Raw genomic sequence first — 25,449 nt, 5'->3', positions numbered from 1 at the left:
GACACAACAAGTGAGAAGTATTGTTCATAAATTATGTATATATTTTCAATCCTCTTGCGTTCTTTATGTTGCAGTGCTACTTGGAGCAAACCTTTACTTTTTTTTATTCATTTGTGGGATGTGGATGTCGCTAGATGGCCTGCAGTTATTGCCTGTCCCTAGTTGCCCTTGAGAAGGTGAGCTGCCCTCTTGAACAGTTGCAGTCCACCTACAGGAGGCTGACCCACAATTCCCTCCCCCATTGGGGAGGGAATTCCAAGTTATTTCAGATGGACCATGTCCTCTCATCTCTGTAGGCTGTAACTTCTGATTCTTCAGCTAGTTACTTAATCTGCTAGATCAGTGACCCACATCCCCATATCAAGCTTAAATTAATGGGTTGTCCATTGACATATTCAACTTCTGTCAAACTAAAGTTAGTTTAAGCATCAATTTCCCTAAGTATATCGAGAATATATTTTCCACTGCTGTTGGCTCAATTGCATTAACATCTTTTTATAAGGTATGATTTGAAGGTGCTGGTGTTGGACTGGGGTGGACAAAGTTAAAATCACACAACACTAGGTTATAGTTCAACAGGTTTAGTTGGAAGTGCTAGCTTTTGGAGCGCTGCTCCTTCATATGTTGGACTATAACCTGGTGTTGTGTGATTTTTAACTTTGTATAAATAAGCATTCGGCTTTTTGATGCTCTGAAACTGTATCCCACATCTGCACATCTTATGGGAGTGACCCACAGTTTTATAGAAACAGAGATCTTTTGTTATAGCTGGGCACTTTTTGTGTCTGTGTGGCCCCGTCATTCCACAGTGCTGTAACTGCCCATTAAATATTCAAAAAATAAACAAACTGCTTGCTAGTTGGAGTAAAAGAAAAGAAGTGGTGGAGTGCCTTGATTGACAGGTATCTGATGTAGCTAAGGAAAAACATTACTTTCTGTTCCTGCAGCTTCAATAGACTTCATTGTTAACATTCCTCAAGGTATATTATTAAAGCAGAGCCCAATATGAAGGCTTGGTTGATTTCAAAAGGCTAAAATTCATCTGTCTTAGCAAGGGGGCTGAGTTCACACATATATCGATTGTGTTAGAAGGTGTTAAATGATTAGTTGCTTCTGGGATTACTGAATAGATGTTGATTTGTCATTATAACAGATTAACCACTTGAGGGTGGATTTCAAATCTTTGAGTAGGTTTCATGAATGTTAGGTTTTTGTATTAGTGCATATGAGTGGGAGCTCCCTTGGATTGTTATAAGTTTAATTTGTTTCCATGTCTGTCCAGTCTGTCCATAATGAAATGTAATGAGTGACAATAAAGATAGAATGAAGACATTCGGTGGCATGGAAGGGTTAAGTGGCTGGGGTGAGGTCTGGATGGTCCAGCCTTTCATAAAACTGAGCCAAAGTCTCTGAGAATAGAGACAGGCTTTTTAAAGAGCCCATCTTGACACTTGCCCCCCTCTGCGCCCACCTCCAACCAGCATCTGGAGGCAATCGAAGGACTTAGTGATGTGCCTGCCTCACCAGAGTGAAAATCATGCGTGCAGGAGTTACGTCCGTGGAGTCAGGAGATTTCCCAACTTAAGCTTCTTGCCTCCTTAGTGAGCATCTGTTCCACTGTTTGAAATGGGCTGAACAAATGCTTTATACAAGGACAAGTTGGCATGTTTAATTTTGCAATGGATATTCTGTGCCTGATTTTTGGCTTTTGTTTTAATTATAGCTTCTCTATATCAATCCTGAATATTTAGAGAGTTGTGAAATACAACTTCAAGATCTTTTCTTTTCACCACAGCCTCCAAATTGTTCCTTCTAAAGATAGATGTGTTTAGCATTGGTGTCGCCCACATGTGTAATACTGAATGTCTATAGCTGAGTCCGATTTGCCCAAGAGATATTCAATCTTCCAGTATATTCAAGATCTGCCTGGAATTGTTTATATTTTTCATGGTTCTATTATTTGCATAAATCTTCAGATCATCTGCAAACTGACAAACCAGTCTTCCAATCTGTGTATGTGGATCATTAAGAGCATTAGCCCAAACAGGACACAGCAGAGAATCGAGCTGCAAATACATCCACAACATTGACAAAAAAAATCTTCTTTAAGGGCATGCAGCCAGCTCTTACTCCACTGCAGGAGTTTTCCATTAATCTTGTGGAGTAACCTATTGTGAGGCATGGAAATTTCTTTCTATCTCATTATCCCTGATGCATATAAAATTATTTTAAGACAGGATTATTATTTCAAAGCAAGTTCAGGTTGCACACTTGTTCTGTTGTGCATTGAAAGTTACTCATGTTCCACAACAAAAGGGCACTGATCTGCTACAAACTCAAAAACATGCAGTTCATTAAAGCTTTCAGTTCATATAACCAATGATACTGTTCTCATTTTTCTACCAATAATGTCACTGTATATCTGGGGTAAATATTCTGATCTAATTCACTTGTTGGTGTCATTTTCCTCCCAGAAGGCTGATTTTTAGTGAATGTCTGTTTCATACCACCCTTACACACTCCAGTGTAAGTCAACTGTATATAGTCACTATGTCTGCCATCCATTTCTGCTCTGCTTCACTCTCCTAGATTTTCCATCATCGTTCCTTCCAATAATTGCTCCTGTCTACCTTTTGCTCCAATGATGTGACCAAAATATTGTATCTTTCCCTCCTGATGTTATTCATTCTTTGCTATCCAACCATTTGCAGCACTTCCTCATGAGTCTTTCTGTTCACCTAGAATGTGCAGAACCTCCTATACGTCTGCATCCAAAGGGTTATGGGGTAATAACAAAAAAAAGAGGAGTTTGGGTTACAGTCAGCTCAGACCTTAGTGGTCTATTGCTGCTCCCAATTCCGTATTCTTGTGAACACAGTCAATGTCACACCAGTCTCTTTGTTATCCCATCTCTCAAGACATGTAACACAAATGTCAACATGCAGCATTCCTTTATTAAGGTTCAACTTGAATACTTTGACGTTACCTGTCTTTCCTTCTTTCAAAACTATTCTTACTTATCCAAATTCTCCTTCAGACCTCACAATGTGCCCAAGATATGAGAAGCTTTTCACATGTTCCAGAACTTTTCCATTTCCTTCACTTTTCATTTCCAGGGTTAGGTCTCTGCTTGTCACCATTGTCTTGCATTTACAAACTCTGTCTTCACTTTACGTAATTTCCTGAAGCTAATTCTCTGAGTATGAGTGTCATTTTTCTCTCTCAAATTTTTGGCATTCAACTCACTGATGTTGCAACTTCATAGATCTTCTCTGTCTCTGCAGGTAGCTTCAGGATACTACAGTTTTGGAGACTGTAATACATTCCTATTGAATGGCTCTTTTGATTGCGAAGTTGTCCAGCAAGCTGCTATCAAGTTTCATTATTGCATATTGATTTCACTATAGATTCCAAATTATCTATTTTATCATTTCTGTCAATTTCTACTTTTTTTTTGATAATAGACTCTATAAAGACTGTAAGACCATAAGACATAGGAGTGGAAGTAAGGCCATTCGGCCCATCGAGTCCACTCCGCCATTTAATCATGGCTGATGGGCATTTCAACTCCACTTACCCACACTCTTCCCCCGTAGCGCTTAATTCCTTGTGAGATCAAGAACTTATCAATCTCTGCCTTGAAAACATTTAATGTCCCGGCCTCCACTGCACTCCGTGGCAATGAATTCCACAGGCCCAACACGCTCTTGGCTGAAGAAATGTCTCCTCATTTCTGTCCTAAATTGACCCCCTCTAATTCTAAGGCTGTGCCCACAGATCTTAGTCTCCCTGCCCAACGGAAACAAATTCCCAGTGTCCACCCTTTCTAAGCCATGCATTATCTTGTAAGTTTCTATTAGATATCCTTGTAATTTTCTAATCTGTAATAAATACAATCCCAGCATCCTCAGCCATTCATCGTATGTTAGGCCTACCGTTCCAAGGATCATCCGTGTGAATCTCCGCTGGACAGGCTCCAGTGCCAGTATGCCCTTCCTGAGGTGTGGGGCCCAAAATTGGACGCAGTATTCTAAATGGGGCCTAACTAGTGCTTTAAAAAGTCTCAGAAGCACATTGCTGCTTTTATATTCCAACCTTCTTGAGATAAATGACAACATTACATTTGCTTTCTTAACCACGGTCTCAACCTGCAAGTCAACCTTTAGAGAATCCTGGTCTAGCATTCCCACATCCCTTTGTACTTTGGCTTTATGAATTTTCTCACCATTTAAAAAAATAGCCCATGCCTGTACTCTTTTTCCCAAAGTGCAAGACCTCGCATTTGCTCCCATTGAATTTCATCAGCCATTGCCTGGACCACTCTCCTAAACTGTCTAAATCTTTCTGCAGCCTCCCCACCTCCTCAGTACTACCTGCCTGCCCACCTAACTTTGTATCATCAGTGAACTTCTCCAGAATGGCCCCAGTCTCTTCATCTAGATCATTAATGTGTAAAGTGAACAGCTGTGGCCCCAACACAGAACGCTGCAGGACACCACTTGTTTCCTGCTGCCATTCTGAAAAAGAACCTTTTACCCCAACTCTCTGCCTTCTGTCAAACAGCCAATCCTCAATCCATGCCAGTAGCCCACCTCGAACACCACGGGCCCTCACCTTAAATAGCAGCCTCCCGTGAGGCACCTTACCAAAGGCCTTTTGGAAGTCTAGATAGATAATATCCACTGGGTTTCTGTAGTCTAACCTAATTGTTACCACTTCAAAGAATTCTAACAGGCTTGTCAGGCAAGACTTCCCCTTATTAAGTCCATGCTGACTTATTCTAATCTGACCCTCCACTTCTAAGAATTTAGAAATCTCATCCTTAATGATGGATTCTGGAATTTTATCCATAGCCGAGGTTAGGCTAATCGGCCTGTAATTTTCCATCTTTTGTCTTGGTCCTTTCTTGAATAAGGGGGTTACAACAGCAATTTTCCAATCATCTGGGACTTTCCCTGACTCCAGTGATTTTTGAAAGATCACCACACAACACCTCCATTATTTCCTCAGCCATCTCCCTCAGAACTCTAGGATGTAGCCCATCTGGGCCAGGATATTTATCAACCTTTTAGCTTTTCCAGCACTTTCTCTTTTGTAATGGCTCCCATTCTCAACTCTGCCCATGACTCTCCTTAATTGTTGGGATATTACTCATGTCTTCCACTGTAAAGACTGACGTAAAGTACTTATTAAGTTCTTCAGCTATTTCCTTATCTCCTATCACTAGCCTACCAGCATCAATTTGGAGTGGCCCAATTTCTACGTTTGCCTCTCGTTTGTTTCTTATGTATTAAAAGAAACTTTTACTATCGTTTTTAATATTACTGGCTAGCTTACCTTCATATTTGATCCTCTCCTTCCTTATTTCTCTCTTTGTTATCCTCTGTTTATTTTTGTAATCTTCCCAATCTTCTGATTTCCCAGTGCTCTTGGCCACTTTATAGGCTCTCTCTTTTTCTTTGATGCGTTTCCTGACTTCCTTTGTCAGCCATGGCTGTCTAATCCACCCCCTCTCCCCTCCCACCCGCCCGGATAATCTTTCTTTTCTTTGGGATGAACCTCTGTACTGTGTCCTCAATTACACCCAGAAACTCCTGCCATTGTTGCTCTCCTGTCTTCCCCACTCGGCTCTGCTTCCAGTCGATTTTCATCAGTTCCTCTCTCATGCCCCTGTAATTATCTTTTTTTTAACTGTAACACCATTACATCGGATTTTGCCTTCTCTCTTTCAAATTGCAGGCTGAACTCTACCATATTAGATCGCTGCTTCCTAAGTGTTCCCTTACTTTAACGTGTTTTATAAAGTCTGGCAGTAAGTCCAGAATAGCCTGCTCCCTTGTGGGCTCCATCACAAACTGTTCCAAAAAGCCATCCTGTAAGCATTCCATGAAGTCCCTTTCTTTGGGTCCACCAGCAACATTATTCACCCAGTCCAACTGTATATTGAAGTCCCCCACGATCACCATGACGCTGTCTTTCTGACATGCCCTATTTGTTTGCTCACCCTGTTGATTGGCCTTCTGCACCATGCTGCCGTGGTCAGCTGCCTCATCTTGTCCACAGTCCTTTTCCTCATCCATACAGGGAGCAAAAATCTCATAACTGTTGGACAAGGTCAAGGGCTGAGACTGCTCCACTCCTCAACTCAGAATCCCCCTATCTGCCTCACTTACACTCACACCCTGTTGTCCCTGAACACTTACTGAATTTGAAATACTTAATCTACTGGGTGTGACTGCCTCCTGAAACAAAGCGTCCAGGTAAATCTCCCCCTCCCGGATGTGCCACAGTATATGAAGCTCAGATTTCAGATTATCAATTCTGATCCGGAGTTTTTCTGCAGATGTGGTCAATGGGATCAACCAGCTCCTACGTCATACAGCTACAGCACATCACCTGTCCAGCCATCTCTACTTATTTAATTAATTTATACAAATTTATGAGTTAAATCATTTCTAGTACTTCTCTATGGTCTTATTCAGCAAGCCAACTAATAGTAAACTTTTAATTAATCACACGATACACAAGAAAAATCAATTGAAACACCTTACCTTAGCAACACACGAGAGTCCTTTTTTTCGGTTAGAGGAGGATGGCGGGTGGGAGTTGCTACACGTGTAGTGTTTCGGGATTTAGCCAGCGCCCAAAATATATACCCAGCAGTCCTCTGCGCCTTGCTGTGGCCTCTCCCTCTGCTGCTCCTTTAAAAGCCTTGCTTACCCAGCAGGCCCGTGTCCATTCCTGCTCAGTGTTCGCTCTGCCAAGCTAAGTTTTTATATTTTAAATTCACCTTTCCCGTCAGGCCTCTGGTCCTCACTGTCACTCCTCCCACTCCAACTGCAGCTGAAAAAAAACGCCCTCTCATAGTCTGTAAAGTGTATCTACTGATATGACCTCCAGATATATTTCAAATTATACACTCTAGGTGAAGATGTCAACCTCCACCCTTTCCTTTCTTTGGTCTGAATCCTGACCAACTTTCATTTATTCCTGCTTCTCTAGACTGTTATTCCTTTCTTGTCCAATATATAAGGACTAGTCAAAGATGTGCAGGCTGGGTGGATTAGCCATGGAAAATGCAGGGTAATAGGGATAGGGTAGAGGGGTGGGTCTGGATGGGCTGCTCTTTGAAGGGTCAGTTGGTCTCGATGGGCCAAATGGCCTGCTTCCACACTGTAGAGATTCTCTGATTCCATCCATAAAGTTTGCAAAATAGCATATACGGCTCAGCAGCTATGTCCCACGGTTCACCCCTAATGCACAAGTAACGTCCTTATTACATCGGAGCTATAGTCACCTACAATTATTAGGTAATACAGCACACAGAATATAGTATTTAATACATGATCACATGGTAAAGACAAAGTGATGAAGTAAGATTTTTGTGCTCTTTCATTTCATAGGATAACCATTGTTTTGGTTTTAGAACATAGAACAATACAACGCAGAATAGGCCCTTCGACCCTCAATGTTGCATCAATCTGTGAACTATTCTAAGCTCATCCCCCTACACTATCCCATCATCATCCATGTGCTTATCCAAGGATTGTTTAAATCTCCCTAGTGTGGCTGAGTTGACTACATTAGCAGGCAGGGCATTCCACACCCTTACCACTCTCTGAGTAAAGAACCTGCCTCTGACATCTGTCTTAAATCTATCACCCCTCAATTTGTAGTTAAGCCCCCTCATACAAGCTGACGTCATCATCCTAGGAAAAAGATTTGCACTGTCTACCCTATCTAATCCTCTGATCATCTTGTATATCTCTATCAAATCCCCTCTTAGCCTTCTTCTTTCCAATGAGAACAGACCCAAGTCTCTCAGCCTTTCCTCATAAGACCTTCCCTTCAGACCTGGCAAAATTCTGGTAAGTCTCCTCTGCACCTTTTCCAATGCTTCCACATTCTTCCTGTAATGGGGCGACCAGAACTGTACACAATATTCCAAGTGTGGACGCACCAGCGTTTTGTATAGTTGCAGCATGACATTACGGCTCCTGAACTCAATTCCTCTACCAATGAAACCTAATACACTGTATGTATGCCTTCTTAACAGCACTATCAACCTGGGTAGCAACTTTCAGGGATTTATATACGTGGACTCCAAGATTCCTCTGCCCATCCACATTACCAAGAATCTTTCCATTGACCCAGTACTCTGCCTTCCTGTTATTATTCCCAAGTGAATCACCTCACATTTAGCTGCATTGAACTCCATTTGCCACCCCTCAGCCCAGTTCTGCAGTTCAACCTGTAACATTCTTTCATGCTGTCCACTACTCCACCAACTTTAGTGTCATCTGCAAATTTACTAATCCATCCACCTATGCCTGCATCTAAGTCATTCATAAAAATGACAAACAGCAGTGGCCCTAAAACAAATCCTTGTGACACACCACTAGTAACCTGACTCCAGGCTGAATATTTTCCATCAACCACTACTTGCTGCCTTCTTTCAGAAAGCCAGTTTCTAATTCAAACTGCTAAATCACCCTCAATCCCATGCCTCTGCATTTTCTGCAACAGCCTACCATGTGGAACCTTATCAAAGGCTTTACTGTAGTCCATGTACACTATGTCAACTGCTCTACCCTCATCTACATGCTTGGTCACCTTCTCAAAAAACATGATGAAGTTTGTGAGACATGACCTGCCCTTGACGAAACCATGTTGACTATCTGAAATCAAATTGTTGCTTGCTAGATGATTATAAATCTTATCTCTTATAATCCTTTACAAAACCTTTTCCTAAACAGAAGTACCTGTCTATAAATACCTGGATCATCTCTACTGTCCTTCTTGAACAAGGGCACAACATTTGTAATCCTCCAGTCCTCTTGTACTAAACCTGTAGACAATGATGACTCAAATATCAAAGCCAAAGTCTCCACTATCTCTTCCCTAGCTTCCCAGAGAATCCTCGGTGTATTCCCATCCGGCCCAGGGACTCATCTACTTTCACTTCTTCTAGAATTGATAACACCCGTGCATAACTAACCTCGATCCTTTCTAGTCTAATATCTCGTATCTCATTCTTCTCCTCTACAATATTCACTTTTCCCTGAGTGAACACCAGTGAGAAATGTTCGTTTAACACCTATCCGATCTCCAAAGGGTCCACACTCAACTTCCCACTTCTGTCTTTGACTGGCCCTATTCCTACCCTCGTCATCCTTTTAGTCCTCACATATCTATTGAAAGCTTTAGGGTTCTCCTTTATTCTATTTGCTAAAGACTACTTGTGTCCTCTCTTTGCTCTTCTTAACTCTCTCTTTAAATCCTTCCTCGCTGATCTGTAACTCTCCATCGCCTCATCTGAACCATCCCGCCTTATCAACGCATAAACCTCATTCTTCTGCTTAACAAGACATGCAATTTCTGTAGTAAACCACAGTTCCCTTACCTTATCACTTGCTTCCTGCGTGAGAGAGACATACCTATTAAAGACATGCAATATCTGTTCTTTAAATCAGCTCCACATTTCCAATTTTCCTATCCCCTGCTTTTTGCTACCCCATTCTATGTATCATAATTTTTGCATAATCGCATTATAATTGCCCTTGCCCCATCGATAACTCTTGACCTGTGGCATGTACTATCCCTTTCCATCGCTAAACTAAAGGTAACTGAATTATGGTCACTCTGTCCAAAGTGCTCACCTACCACTAAATCAAACACCTGGCCTGGTTCATTTGTATTGTATAAGGCCTAATTTAAAAAGTCAAAATTAACTGTTTTTGATCATATAATGTTGGTTCTTCCTGTTACTGTGAATCAGAATAGGCTACACAAATAAATTGTTTATCCACAGCTTAGGAATCTGAGTAAGTTTAGTCTTTGTATATTTCCTCGTTCTGTGAGACAAGATTTGCAGCTACCTTTTCAGCTGCCCAGTGTCCATGCTGTAGAATTCCTTCCCTAAACTCTCTCCCTCTCATCCTTTAAAATCCTCCTTAAAATCCACTTCTTTAACCAGGCCTTTCATTAGGCTTACTATTGTTTTTCATTCAGCATCTGTGATGCATGTTGGGATTGTTTTTCATTAAAGAAGATAATATTACTATAATTCAGTTGCCAAGGACTCAAGATTAGTTGATGTCCGTAGCTTACAAGTCAGGAAACTGGTTGGATTGGTCATAATTGCTAAAACGTTCTGTTACAAACATGATCTTTTTCTGAAACATAAGCGTACAATTTTGCAGTCCTTGTTTTAAATGTAAAACAAAGCAAGTATTTATTAACGGAAGAAATGTAGATAGCCAGAAAAAAAATCAAACCACTCTATTCCCTTTTAACATAGATTCAAAGATTTTTGAAGACATGGTTAAAATAAACCAAAGTAGTCTCTGTATATTGAACAGGATCAGTTCTGGATCAGAATCAATGTACACACTGGTACAGTTTACAAACACTGTTGCAATTCTAAGAGAATCTAGTATATCTACTGACATCCAGTCCAGCTTATTTCCAAGGGAAAGAGATGAACAGACCTCTCATATATTAGAGTCGATCTTTCTCTGTGCCTTCTCTGCAGCTATAACACTACATACTGCATTCTGTTCTAATACGCTAAGGTCCTTTTTAAGGAATGATTTGTCTAGCTAGCACACAACACAATACTTCTCACTATCTCGGTATGTGTGGCAATAATAAGTCAAATCAAATCCAGATATTATGGATTTTAAGATTTTAATGGGCTCTAAGTAATTAAAATTTAAACTCACCTGCTGAATCAGCTGAGTTTAGTTAGCTTCCCTCCAGTGCGATATTGTCCCTAACCCAACTTCAATTCCATTTTTTTAAAGACTTGACAACTTCAAAAACTTAGCTTCATTTCTTTACCTCCAATTGTAACCCAACATACTGATCTGGGATTAATAATAACTTCTTCACTTGAAAATAATTTCATTCCTTTAAATTCCATTTCATGGGAACGTTGCTTAGCCCATGTTACTCCATCAAAAGATTCTTTGTAGTTTGATCCATGTTTCCCTCTTGAATGACTTGCCAACACAGACTAAAAATGAAAGTTCTCTCACTAAGTCCTCTGGATAGTTCCCTAGAATCTCTGGGTAGGATTTCATTTGGAATTATTGGCATTGTAGTTTTAAAAAAGCTAATTGTCAGTTTCAAGCAAACCCATAAGTTGAACTTAAAATTGCAAGACCCAAACTGGTCATAAACTATGTTAAAATACATTGATATAAATCTCACAGTTTCATTACAACATAAATATAATTGTGAGGCATGACTGATGAAGTGTTGTTGCAGAATTGCTCTTTAAAATGTGAGGAATGCCAACTTTAGATGCATCACAGTAGTTGCTCTATCACAAATATCCCTTGTGAATAACACAAATTTATATAGTGTTTATTTTCTCCAGTTGTCTCCAGGAAATCCATTCTCCAACAAATTGTTCGAAACAGAAGCATCAGCAAATGATGGAAAATGAGGGACAGATATTAGAAATTTGATTTTTAAGTCTACATATTGCTGTTGGAATTGGATATTGCAACACTTACACAATACAGCATATAGATGCTGCCACTAATGACACACAGAAGAAATTTGTCCTAAGTCATTGTGACATTGACTCCCTGCCTGTCTGAGCAACTTCATTGATCACAAGAAAATACTGCTTACATATCACTGCATGTCTGTGCATCCGTGTAATAGAACACAACAGGGGTCTTTCATATTGTCAAGCTCAGTAAGTCATCCCCAACATTATTTCCAAGAATGCGCTATAATCACTCATGTAGAAACAAATATTCACAGAATGTGTCAGAAGAAAGAGAAAGAATATATAGTATAACCTAATTAAAACATTTTCTACTTCTGGAACAATAAAATGACTAAAACTGTCACATACTTACATGATCGCTAAGGCCAGCTCTGTACCATTGCTCTTATCTCAGCTCGCCTGCTGTTGAAATCTTATCCAAAGTTGTGTTATCTCTAGACTTAACAATTCCTACTCCTACCTGGCTTCCCATGTTCTACCCAAGATAAGCTCATGGTTACACTAGAATTCTACTGGCCATGTTCCGACCTGCAGAAAGTCAGTTCATCTTTCATCCCTGACAATACTTTTAAAAGGGAGAGGAACATACAATGGTGAGGTCAGTGCAGGAGAGAGAGAGGGGGGGGAGAGAGAGAGAGAGAGAGAGAGAGAGAAAGAAACCCACATTGCTAAGTGACGGAGCAGTGAACTTACACAGTTACTGTCTTTGCTGTTTGAATTCATGTATCGCGGGACATCAGAGTGCATCTGGGAAAATTAACAGGCAGTGAAATTCACAACTAATCTTAGAGGAGCCTGTTTGGGAGAGGTCACAGCACAGAAACAGATAAGTGAATATTTAAGCGGGCACTTTCAGTAAGTCTGCAATAGTGAGTAGAGTGTGTTCTTTCTTGATTATATATTTTATTGAGATATGTCTCTTTATTAAACTTAAAATATAAGCCATATATATTAACTTAACCTGGAGCAGTGTTTTGTAGAAGAATAAGACTGCTATTTTCTGGGTCTTTAGATTGTAAGAAGCAAAAATGGCCTTTAGTAAAGTGATACGCTCTTCTTGTCAGATGTAGGAGTTTAGGGAGAATTTACCTGTTACTGAGGATTATGCTGGTTGCAAATCCTATCAGATCAAATGGATCAGTTGAAGTGATAGTTAGAGGCAATGAGGAATTTACAAGAGCAAGAGGATGTGATGGATGATAGTTATAGGAAGGGGGGAAAGTCTCAGATACAGTCACATAGATGGGCTAACTGCAGGAAAGGTAAGAGAGGTAGGCAGTTCATGCAGGAGTGTTCTGTGGCTATCCACATTTCAAACAAGTATGCTGTTTTGGAAAACGTAGGGGGTGATGGATTCTCAGGGGAATGTAGCACGAACAGCCAAGTTTCTGGTTTGATCTGGCTCTAATGTAATGAGGGGTATGTTGGGTTCCAAGGGATCAATTGTATTAGGGGATTCTTTAGCCCGAGATACTGACAAATATTTCTGTGGCCAGCAGCGAAAAAGCAAAATGGGGTGTTGCTTCCCTGGTGCCAGGATCAAGGAAGTCTCAGAGAGGGTGCAGAAGGTTCTCAAGGGGGAGGGGGCCAGCACGAGGTCATTGTACATATTGGAATCAATGACATCGAAAGGGAAAGGTTTAAGATTCTGAAGGGAGATTACAGAGAGTTGGGCAGGAATTTAAAAAGGAGGTCCTTGAGAGTTGTAATATCTGGATTACTCCCGGTGCAATGAGCTAGTGAGGGCAGGAATAGGAGGATAGAGCAGATGAATGCATGGCTGAGGAGTTTGTGTATGGGAGAAGGATTCACATTTTTGGATCATTGGAAGCTCTTTTGGGAGAAGTGACCTGTACAAGAAGAACAGATTGTACCTAAATTGGAAGGAGACTAATATACTGGCAGGGAGATTTGCGTGAGCTGCTCAGGAGGATTTAAACTAGTAAGGTGGGGTGGGTGGGACCCAGGGAAATAGTGAGGAAAGAGATCAATCTGAGACTAGTACAGTTGAGAACAGAAGCGAGTCAAACAGTCAGGGCAGACAGAGACAAAACAGAGAACAAGGTAGGACTGATAAATTAAACTGCATTTATTTCAAAGCAAAGGACCTAACAGGGAAGGCAGATGAACTCAGGGCATGGTTAGGAACTGAGAAATAAGAAAGGGATGATCAGCTTATTGGGATTGTATTGTAGACCTCCTGATAGTCAGCAGGAAATTGAGAAACAAATTTGTAAGGAGATCTCAGCTATCTGTAAGAATAATTGGGTGGTTATGGTAGGGGATTTTAATTTTCAAAATATATACTGGGACTGCCATAGTGTTAAAGGTTTAGATGGAGAGGAATTTGTTAAGTATTTACAAGAAAATTTTCTGATTCAGTATGTGGATGCACCTACTCGAGAAGGTGCAAAGCTTGACCTCCTCTTGGGAAATAAGGCAGGGCAGGTGACTGAGGTGTCAGTGGGGGAGGACTTTGGGGCCACCGACCATAGTTCTACTAGATTTAAAATAGTGATGGAAAAGGATAGACCAGATCTAAAAGTTGAAGTTCTAAATTGGAAAAAGGCCAATTTTGATAGTATTAGGCAAGAACTTTCAAAAGCTTATTGGGGGCAGATGTTCACAGGAAAAGGGATGGCTGAAAAATGGGAACCCTTCAGAATGAGATAACGAGAGTCCAGAGAAAGTATATTCCTGTCAGGGTGAAAGGAAAGGCTGATAGGTATAGGGAATGCTGGATGACTCGAGAAATTGAGAATTTGGTTAAGAAGAAGAAGGAAGCATATGTCACGTATAGACAGGATAGATCGAATGAATCCTTAGAAGAGTATAAAGGCAATAGGTGTATACTTAAGAGGGAAATCAGCAGGGCAAAAAGGGGACATGAAACAGCTTTAGCAAACAAAGTGAAAGAGAATCCAATGGGTTTTTACAAATACATTATGGACAAAAGGGTAACCAGGTAGAGAATAGGGCCCCTCAAAGATCAGCAAGGCAGCTTTTGTGTGGAGCCTTTGTGGCAGTAAATGGGGGAGATACTAAATGAGTATTTTACATCAATATTTACTGTGGAAAAGGACATGAAAGATGTAGAATGGTGACATCTTGCAAAATGTCAGATTACAGAGCAGGAAGTGCTGGATGTCTTGAAACACATAAAAGTGGATAAATCCCCAGGACTGACCGACTCCCACAGCTACCTAGACTACACCTCCTCCCATCCCGCCCCCTGTAAAAACGCCATCCCATATTCCCAATTCCTTCGTCTCCGCCGCATCTGCTCCCAGGAGGACCAGTTCCAAAACCGTACAACCCAGATGGCCTCCTTCTTCAAGGACCGCAATTTCCCCCCAGACGTAGTCGACGATGCACTCCACCGCATCTCTTCCACTTCCCGCTCCTCCGTCCTTGAGCCCCACCCCTCCAACCGCCACTAGGACAGAACCCCACTGGTCCTCACCTACCACCCCACCAACCTCCATGTACAGCGTATCATCCGCTGTCATTTCCGCCACCTCCAAACGGACCCCACCACCAGGGATATATTTCCCTCCCTCCTCTATCAGCGTTCCGAAAAGATAACTCCCTCCGCGACTCCCTCGTCAGGTCCATACCCCCCACCAACCCAACCTTCATTCCCGGCACCTTCTCCTGCAACCGCAAGAAATGCAAAACTTGCGCCCACACCTCCCCCCTCACTTCCCTCCAAGGCCCCAAGGGATACTTCCATATCCGCCACAAATTCACCTGCACCTCCACACACATCATCTATTGCATCCGCTGCACCCGATGTGGCCTCCTCTATATTGGGGAGACAGGCCGCCTATTTGCGGAACATTTCAGAAAACACCTCTGGGACACCCGGACCAACCAACCCAACCACCCCGTAGCTCAACACTTCAACTCCCCCTCCCACTCCACCAAGGACATGCAGGTCCTTGGACTCCTCCATCGCCAGACCATAGCAACACGACGGTTGGAGGAAGAGTGCCTCATCTTCCGCCTAGGAACCCTCCAACCACAAGGGATGAACTCCAGTTTCCTCATTTCCCCTCCCCCCACCTTGTCTCAGTCAAATTCCTCGAACTCAGCACCACCTTCCTAACCTGCAATCTTCTTCCTGACCTCTCCGCCCCCACCCCACTCCGGCCTATCACCCTCAACTTGACCTCCTTCCACCTATCGCATTTCCAACGCCCCTCCCCCAAGTCCCTCCTCCCTACCTTTTATCTTAGCCTGCTGGACACAATTTCCTCATTCCTGATGAAGGGCTTATGCCCGAAACATCGATTCTCCTGTTCCTTGGATGCTGCCTGACCTGCTGCGCTTTTCCAGCAACACATTTTCAGCTCTGATCTCCAGCATCTGCAGTCCTCACTTTCTCCTCCTTGATCAGGTGTACCCTTGCACTCTGTGGGAAGCTAGGGGAGTGAGTGCTGAGCCTCTTACTGAGATATTTGTATCGATAGTTACAGATGAGGTGCCAGAAGACTGCAGGTTGGCTAACGTGGTGCCACTGTTTAAGAAAGGTGGTAAGGAGAATCCAGGGAACTATCGACCAGTGAGCCTGGCATTGGTGTTGGTCAAATTGTTGGAGGGAATCTTGAGGGACAGGATGTACATGTATTTGGAAAGGCAAGGACGGATTAGGGATAGTCAAAATGGCTATGTGCGTGGGAAATCATGTCTCACAAATTTGATTGAGTTTTTTTGAAGAAGTAATAAGGAGAATTGATAAGGGCAGAGCAGTGAACATGATCCAAATGGACTTCAGTAAGGCATTCAACAAGGTTCACCATGGGAGAATGGTTAGCAAGGTTAGATCTCATGGAATACAGGGAGAACTAGCCATTTGGATATGGAACTGGCTCAAAGGTAGAAGACAGAGGGTGGTGGTGGAGGGTTGTTTTTCAGACTGGAGGCCTGTGACCAGTGGAGTGCCACAAGGATCGGTGCTGGGTCCACTACTTTTTGTCATTTACATAAATGATTTGGAGGTGAGCACAAGTGGTACAGTTAGTAAGTTTGCAGATGACACCAAAATTGGAGGTGTAGTGGACAAGAAGAAGGTTACCTCAGATTACAACAGGATCTTGGGCCAATGGGCTGAGAAGTGGCAGATGGAGTTTAATTTAGATAAGTGCAAGGTGCTGCATTTTGCGAATGCAGGACTTATACACTTAATGATAAGGTCCTAGGGAGTGTTGCTGAACAAAGAGACCTTGGAGTACAGGTTCATAACTCCTTGAACATAAAGTCACAGGTAGATAGGATAGTGAAGAAGGCGTTTGGTATGCTTTCCTTTATTGGTCAGAGTGTTGAGTACAGGATTTGGGAAGTCATGTTGTGGCTGTACAGGACATTGATTAGGCCATTGTTGGAATATTGTGTGCAGTTTTAGTCTCCATCTTATTGGAAAGATGTTGTGAAACTTGAAAGGGTTTAGAAAAGATTTACAAGGATGTTGCCAGGGTTGGAGGATTTGACCTCTAGGCTGAATAGGCTGGGCTGTTTTTCCTGGAGTGTCGGAGGCTGAGGGGTGACCTTATAGAGGTTTATAAACTCATGGATAGGATAAATAGACAAAGTCTTTTCCCTGAGGTCGGGGAGTCCAGCACTTGAGGGCATAGTTTAGGTTGAGAGGGGAAAGAAACAAAAGCAACCCTTCATGCAGAGGTTGGTACGTGTATGGAATGAGCTGCCAGAGGAAGTGGTGGAGGTTGGTACAATTACAACATTTAAAAGGCATTTGGATGGGTGTACGAATAGGACGGGTTTGGAGGGATATGGGCCGGGTGCTGGCAGGTGGGACTAGATTGGGTTGGGATAGCTGGTCGGCATGGACAAGTTGGACCGAAGGGTCTGTTTCCATGCTGTACATCTCTATGACTCTGCCTTTGACCTGCTTTGGTTCCTGGTTAAACGACATGTCAATTTTTAAAATCTCACCCTTGTTCTAAAGTTCCTTCATTTTCCCAACCCTCTCTGTAAACCCCTCCGGTCTCTAATCTCTCCAAGCAACTGTGCTTCTTTAAATCTCATTGCCAGAACATTCCCATAAACCCATACTATTGTTCGGCATGCCTTCTGTCGCCCTCGGCCCTAAGGTCTGGAGTTTTCTCCCTGAACTTCAGTGCCTTTCCACATCTCTTTACTCATTGAAGGTGTTCAGTAAAATCTAAGATTTACCCAAGTTTTCACTTGTCTGATGTAATGTCTGGGATTACCAGACAAATTGGTGGCTTAATCACCATTTGGGAGGTCAACTGAACCACATACATGGCCAGGCAAGAGCTACTTCCCACCTCCAGGGACATTTTGTCCATGTCTAAAAAGTCTGCTATAATGTAGTGAGACTGCTAAGTTTGACCTGATGACCTACCAATGGGTTTTGAAGGTAGTGTGGGGGTTGGCATCTTTACAAACACGTCATTGTCCAAGAAAGGACTCCCTGCTGATTCATGCTACCTTTACGACAACAATATCATTAGTATTCAATGACCCACCACTCCCTGCAATTGTCCTGTCTTACCTGATTGGCCCTGGTAATTCCTCAACCCAATGTATCTATCTTTGAGGGCACCCAGCCATTGAGGCACTCTTTGTATTTGAAACCCCAGCCCATGAACACCTTTAGCAGAGGTGCTGCTCAGGTTTGACCCCCTGGTTGTGCCAGCAACATTGGGAGTCTGGATCGCCTTCTTAATTGGATGGCATCTTATTGATAATGGTGGCCCCTTGATGTGCAAAATCCCAAGTCCCACTGCCAGATGAAACAGGATTGTCACCAGATTTTGGCCACAGGATGTCCTCATGAGCCAACAAAGTCCAGGCCCTGTTGTTCAGTTTTCTTTTGTAACCCTCTGGTGGAGCTCCTTCTGCCATATTTGATGCAAAAGGCACTATATCAATGGAATTTATTGTAGTTTTCATAATTGGAGACACTAGGATATGGCTCAGGAAGGGTTAAAATACAACCCCTGTGATAAGTTTGAATGGTGTCTACCACTGTTGAGCGTGCCAGAATTTCTCAGGTTGATGGAAAGGTGCTGCACTCACATGGAGTATTTGGAACCCCTCCAGGCACATCACACTTCATGTTGCAAGGAATTCGCACTCCTATGGGTTTTCATGGAAATATAAGGCATTCTTTATAAGGTGCATACACATGGATTTGCAGCAACCACAAGGCACCACACAGACTGCTCATTTTATTGCCCATTTAAATGTATTGGATATGTACAAAATAAAAATAATTTGGAGATGGCATTGCCCTAGCTACCAAAAGATGCAATTTTTTTCATATTTTCATTTTTGGGAATGCTTAACAGCTATCAAACAGGCCAATGAGTGGAATTTCTGAAGATGGACTATTTAATAAAATGTGGCTATTTCCCATTGTGGCCAATGCTGCCAGCAGCTTACGGCACTGACTGATGTAATAAGTGATATGCATTTGAAATGTTTTGGGAATTGGTGATAAGACAGCAATATAAAAAGAGAGATGTGGGTTTTTTTTAAGGTTCTTTAAATATATCAAGGAAAATTCTGTGTGGGTTATAGGAAGAAAGAAAAAAGATTTTTAAGTCCGACTGGTACAAGAGGGAATTAAGCCTTTGGGTAAACTGTTAGTAGGCAGCTTTGTCCTGATTTGCATCTCACAGTATGAGAATATTGTGCGAGGAGGAGGTCAGAGATTTAGCCAAAGCAAACTAAGTTTGCCTCTGTGCAGGAGAAATTGGGTGAGAGTTGATCGTGGAGTGGAAGGACTGGAGAGCAAAGGGAGAGTGAGCATATGGGGCAGGGGATCTTTCTGGAAATAGCAATGGGAAGTGAAGGTTACAGTCTTGGTGCATGTTTTGTAGTGAAGGTGTCACTTGATTTTCAATATTGGCAATCATGAAGAAATGAAGAATGATATTAGCATAACGCATAAAATTCAAACTTTCCTAGAATTCTTCACAGCCATGAAGTGTTGAAGTTGTAAGAAGAAAATGAGGCTCCCCATTTACACAACATGTTCTCATAAACAGATAAGTGACCCGATAAGCAAGTTTTTAATAATGTTGTTTCAGGAATAATAATTGGTCAGGACATCAGGGACTGCAGTTCTTTAAATAATAACATGGGGCTATTCATGTTCACCTGAGAGAATGGGCAATGTTTTGGGTTAATGTTTGATTTGAGAAATCGCATTTCTAACAGTGCAGCACCCCCTCAGTACCTCACTGAGGTGTCAGCCTAAGATCTTGTGCACAAGCCTCTGGAGCTGGACTTGAACCACAAACCTTTGAAGCAAGAATTCCAGCACTGCAAAAAAAAGCTGGGGAGCTATCAGTATTCATTTTTGGGAGATTTGGAGCTTTCATGTAAAGGGAAGTGTAAGTATGAGTAGCAAATTGGATGACTAATGAAAGAAAAAGAAATGGCACAAGAGATTGAGGAGGAAGGCAGGCAATGGTGCAGGTTAACAGTAGAAGAGTAAAGCTAGAGACGAGTGTTGTCCAACTTTGACAGCCTAAGTGTGGGGACTGCTACTACAGCAGATGAAGTCAAATAGAGTAGTCAAGCCAATCGAAAGATCTCAGATCAAGTGGGAAAAGGGGTGTGGTGCTGGAAAAGCACAGCCAGTACCCTGGGAGCAGGAGAATCGATGTTTCAAGCATACGCTGTTCATCAACATTCCTGATGAAGAACTGTGCTTTTCCAGCACCATACTTTCTAACTCTGATCTCCAGCATCTACAGTCCTCACTTTCTCCAAGGTGGGTAAAGGACTCAGGCAGAAATAGGAGAAAGAACTACAGGCTTCATCTTAGGGATTTTTATCTAAGATTGAGTTGTGTCCAGTTTTTTGGAAGGATTCAAACCATGAGATCTACCAGGTCTGCTCACAGTACCATACAAAACTGGCCACGTTACTTACCTACCCTACTCCAATGGTATTCATGACATCCCTTTCCAGCTCCCATTTTACCACATGCCTTTTCCACATCAACTTGTCATTCAGTGAAAACTTCGGAGTTAACAGGCACCTCTCATGCTGGACCATCATTAAAAGCCTGTTGTACACCTGAATAAGCACTGTCAGTGTAGACCTGCTCTGCGCTGTTCTTGACATTTACTGCAGACATGGCAGAAAGGACAACTCAGTACCTCACTGTGTGGTCAAGGACCTGGAGATCCTACTGGATGGCATGGTACGACGACAGGATTTCCTTTTCCCTCAGGACAAGCAGTGGAGACCATGCCAACCCTGTTCTGGGGCTACTACCCAGGATAAAGCAATCTCAGCCATTTGGAGGAACGCACAGCACTGCAGTAAGAAAGTCAATGACCTTCTACACTGCACAAGTGAAAGTGGCACCATCTACTCTCCAATACCTCTGACTAGAGTCATAGAGTCATACAGCACAGAAACAGATCCTTCAGTCCAATGAGTCCATCGACCATGTTCCCAAATTAAACTAGTCCCACCTACCTGTGCTTGGCCCATATCCCTCCAAACCTTTCCTATTCAGGAACTGATCCAAATGTCTTCTAAACATTGTAATGTATCTGCGTCCACCACTTCCTCTGGCAGTTTGCTCCACACACGAATCACTCTCTGTGCAAAAGAAGTTGCCCCTCAGTTCTTTTTAAATCTTCCTCCTCTCATCTTAAAAATTTGTCCCCCAGTTTTGAACTCCCTCATTCACCTTATCTATGCACCTCATTATTTTATAAACATCAATAAAGTCATACTTCAACTTCCAATGCTCCCGTGAAAAAAGTCCCAGCGCATCCAGTTTATTTTTTAAGTCTCAAATCCTCCATTCCTGCAACATCCAGGTAAACCCTTTTTGAACCCTCTCCAGTTTAACACCCTTCCGATAACAAAGCGATCAGATTGCAGAGCAGTACTCCTCAGCAACCTGTTGTACAACCTCAATATGTTGTTCCAACTCCTGCACTCAAGAGGATTGAGCAATGATGGCAAGCGTCACTCTGACTCTGTTCCTCTACCCACCTTCCCCCAAGGTACACGTTCCACTACTCTCATTATTAGCTGCAACATCTTCTCCCACTTGCTGTCATCCACCCCAAATCCCGTCACCACTAATGCTGCACTCCCCCTGTACTACTTAGTCAATCATTCCCCACCTACATGAAAAATAACAGCTCTGCCACCCACTATTATCTCCAATAAGACCTGCTTCTCTCTCATTCCAGGAGGAAGTTATCTGTAAGAGGGCAGAAAGGGAGGGCTGCCTGATATTCTGATACCTTTTATGTGAACAACCACTGAGTGGTTGAATTACTGTGTCCAATGTCCTAGAATGGTACCACAGGCTGCCCTTAACTTACTGTGTTGGGACCCTTAACTGAAGGTTCTCTTTCTGGAGTGAGGCCTGCTGTCTACCATGACAGGCTTCCTGCCTTTGCGTCTGCACTAAACGGCAGGACAAGACAGAAGTAACATGAGCCTTGCTCTGACTGAGGGGGGCAAAGCATAAAAAGGTAGGACAATGAAAGGCAGGGATGCTGTGGGCATCCAAGTTGGCTCAGAGGAAGTGTGTACTAATAGGGCAAGGAAAAAAAAAACCCAGAGATGTAGCCTGGGCCGGCCCATGAGCTGAATGGGGTCAAGGCAAGAGATCAACCATGAATATATTGAAAAGTGGCTTGGGGGTGTGGGGGGAGGGAGGGTGTGTTGGAGGTGCACTTTTAGTCTACTCCTGCGTCTATTTCTTATGCTGAATATTCTTAAATGGGACATGGTGGCACCACCTAAAATTGAGAGGACTGAAAACATAATAACATGTGTAATACAGAAGCAGATGTTACAAATACATATAAAAAGGTGACGTGGGATTGAGCTATCTGTAACAAAAATTGTAATACAGGAGGAAGCATTATAACAGGATGTGTATGTTATATGCAAGATTTTGATATATACATAGCTTTATGAGGCATAACCATACTACTAATTCATAACCTCTAAATTTCCAGCACCCTCAATGTATTATGACTGCAGTGTTTACTATTTAGTTCTCTATGCAATATGAGAAAATGCAAAAACATCTCTAAACGTAATTCCTCCAGCAATGTTGTGTGTTGCACTAGGGAGAATTCACCATGTGGACATCCAACAAACAGCCAGCACTGAACTAATTTTATTTACACCTTGCCAGCAGAGAGGGTAAATCTAACAAAATACTCAGATCTCACAATATACTGTAACCACCTAGAAGATAAAGGTTACTAGGTGCATAGAAACACCCAAGATCCCCTTCAAGTCAAATATGTATCCTGACTTGAAAATATATCATCATTCCTTCATTACAATGGTGGTCAAGATCCTGAGATCTTCTACTTTAACATTCTTGGAGCAGAACCTTTATTTCACTGTTTGCAATCGTTTAAGGAAACCTATTACCCGGCTTATCCAAATAAGGATGCGTAGTAATACTGACAAGAATGAATAGATTAACATGTCCCCTGTCTATTAATCCTAGTGTATACATCTAGAGTTTAACCTTGTGGAAAAGGTCACATTTGTTCTGCTTTCTAAGATACTATAAATAGACTAGAAGCTGACTGAATTGTGTGTTTTCTTCCATTTCGTCTGTAGGAAGATGAATTCTTACGCCATTTGTCGCAAGAGGAAAAAGAATGCCTCAGTTTTTTGATTGAAACCATTGACTCATTAGAGGTGGAATTGGAACAAGATGATGATGAAGGGCTGGCAAAGGGGGATGCTACCATCAGTGACGGTTTTTATGAGTTTCTAGGAATGGTATGCAGCACTCGACAAACAGAAGATACAGCAAACGCAGGTGGGGTTTCATTGCACAGTGAATTACAGACATCAGGATGATTATGGTTTGGTTTTGTTGCCCGGTTACCTCCCTCAACAACAGTTATTGGCTTGGCACAAGAAGTACAAGAGCCAAGTCTGTATCAACCAACTACTGCACTTATTAGTTTAGTTAAAACAGATGTTAAAACAGAAACACACCATTTGGCTAGGAAAGGGTTAACAGCAAGCATGCAATTCATACAAGGTTACAATCCTAGTGCACACTCAATAAGCTTGACATTTCCAGAACAGTCAATAAAGTAAAAGCTAATCCCTAAGAAGCTTATACTGGCCAAACACTTTTCTCTCAGGGTCTTGGAGTTCCAAGTATGGGGTCCATGGGACCATGGCTTCACAGAGGTAGGGGTCTGGATCTTCACTGATGGCCCACCAATATCTTTCATTTTTATCCTTTTCCCGAATCTTCCTGAACTGTGGTATCTTGTTCCATTGGTTCTCGGCTCATCTGAGATCGGTGTCTTTTTCCGCTATCGGCCCACTCCAAGGATTACCATATTACTCTACCCCCAAATAAGGATTCTTCCCTTTTGTCATCCCTCAGAGCTAAACCACCTCAAACTGGCTCAAGAAAGCAGCTGGACCTAGGGTAACTTCATATTACAGCCATTGTTTTTATGTGTGAGCAGCCTCTGGCCAACAGTTTCATTTTGGTCAAAAGTTGAAGTTATTCCAAGAAAAGGCATGTGCAAAATCTTGATGTCCCTATAATACCTCAATTCTCCTGATCCCTGATGTTAAGCAACTAATTGTGTTATCCAGGTTTCTTCTCAAGACAAATTGTCTAATCAACAAAATATTGACTCCAGATTGACTTTTATAAAAGAAGCCTCATGGTTAGGAAGATCATTTTGTCATGTCCAGTACTTAGAAGTTGGAATATGGGAAAGGGAAGGATTTGAAATGATTGCAGAGTGTATGTAGCTTTACTGTTACAAATATATATATCTGAGTTCTTAAATATATACATCTGCGTTCTTAAATTTTATTAGCATTAAACTAAATTTGATCAATGATTTAAGATTGATACCTGAAAAATGTTCCCATGAAGGAACTATTTCATTAGCGGTGCTGTCTGTTTCCAGTTAGGAGACATTAAAAACTAATTGTCGTCATAGAACATTCACATCTTGTAAGTTGTTGAGGACTGACTTCTGCCAGACACAGCCGTAACCTTAACATGGAAGTACAGTATGTATGTCACTATGCATTAAGTTAAGAATCAGCATTCTTTCTGTCACTGTTGCTAGATCCACTTCAATTTCCTTGCACTCCTTCCTGACACATATTTCCTAATACGCCTGCAATTGTTGAATGTGTGATGCCAGGGAAGACAGGTAATTTGTAAACAGTATAGCAGTTCAGTCAAGGATTTTGAGCATTCCTGTCTTTCACTTTAACTGAAGATGAGAATGTAATGTTAGAAATTTAAAAAGAACATTAGAAAGTTAAATGTTATTAGAGGTTTAAAGCATATATCTGCTGAAGAAGGTTTGTGAGTGAACAACCATAGACAGTTGAGCTGATATTTAAACCTTGGGCTCATTCCATAATGATTATTGATTGATGAATAGTGTGGTTTGCTCTATTTGACCCTTACCAAAACTTGGCATTAGAAAGAACATTCCCTTTAGGGAAGATTGATAGCATGTTTACAGGCTCTGTCACTGTTGGTCTAGTACATCTCAATCATAGTTGCTAGGATGTTGCCTTCTTTGAAATGTTCCTATGCTCTCTTCCCCGATCAATATGAAAGCACATTGGCTTTCCCTGCCATCACTGTAAACAGAAATCCATCCCATTTTCCACCACAAAGTAAAAGCCTAAAAATATGCTCTCAATGCAACTGTCTTCCATTTTTGACTTTTTCCAGTGCTTGGGGAAAAAAAGGCTTTCCTTTTTCTGATATATGTGCACCCAAGAAAAATTAAACTTTAACAGAGACACGCTGAGTTTCAGTACACATTTTAATTTAAAGTAAGTGAACCACGAATTGGGAGAAGATGGTGTGGTCAAATATTTAGGTTTAGGTTTAGCTCAAAATTTTGAAGGTAGTTCATTAT

At 41.9% G+C, this 25,449-nt stretch overlaps 1 protein-coding gene across 2 annotated transcripts in view; it reads left to right on the top strand.

The window, feature by feature from the left end:
• The window catches only part of LOC140483644 (uncharacterized), a 76,627-nt gene that overhangs the window by 48,528 nt on the left and 2,650 nt on the right, over positions 1 to 25,449 (top strand). For both annotated transcript variants that reach the window (XM_072581962.1, XM_072581961.1), the window contains exon 4: positions 23,141 to 23,345. In XM_072581962.1, the coding sequence (XP_072438063.1) occupies positions 23,141 to 23,345 (205 nt within the window). The remainder of the gene's footprint in view (positions 1 to 23,140; positions 23,346 to 25,449) is intronic.

The sequence above is a fragment of the Chiloscyllium punctatum genome, chromosome 12 (genome assembly GCF_047496795.1).
Source record: "Chiloscyllium punctatum isolate Juve2018m chromosome 12, sChiPun1.3, whole genome shotgun sequence".
Lineage (NCBI taxonomy): Eukaryota > Metazoa > Chordata > Chondrichthyes > Orectolobiformes > Hemiscylliidae > Chiloscyllium > Chiloscyllium punctatum.
The sequence above is the reverse complement of the archived record's forward strand: the minus strand, read 5'-3'. Positions and strand labels throughout refer to the sequence as shown.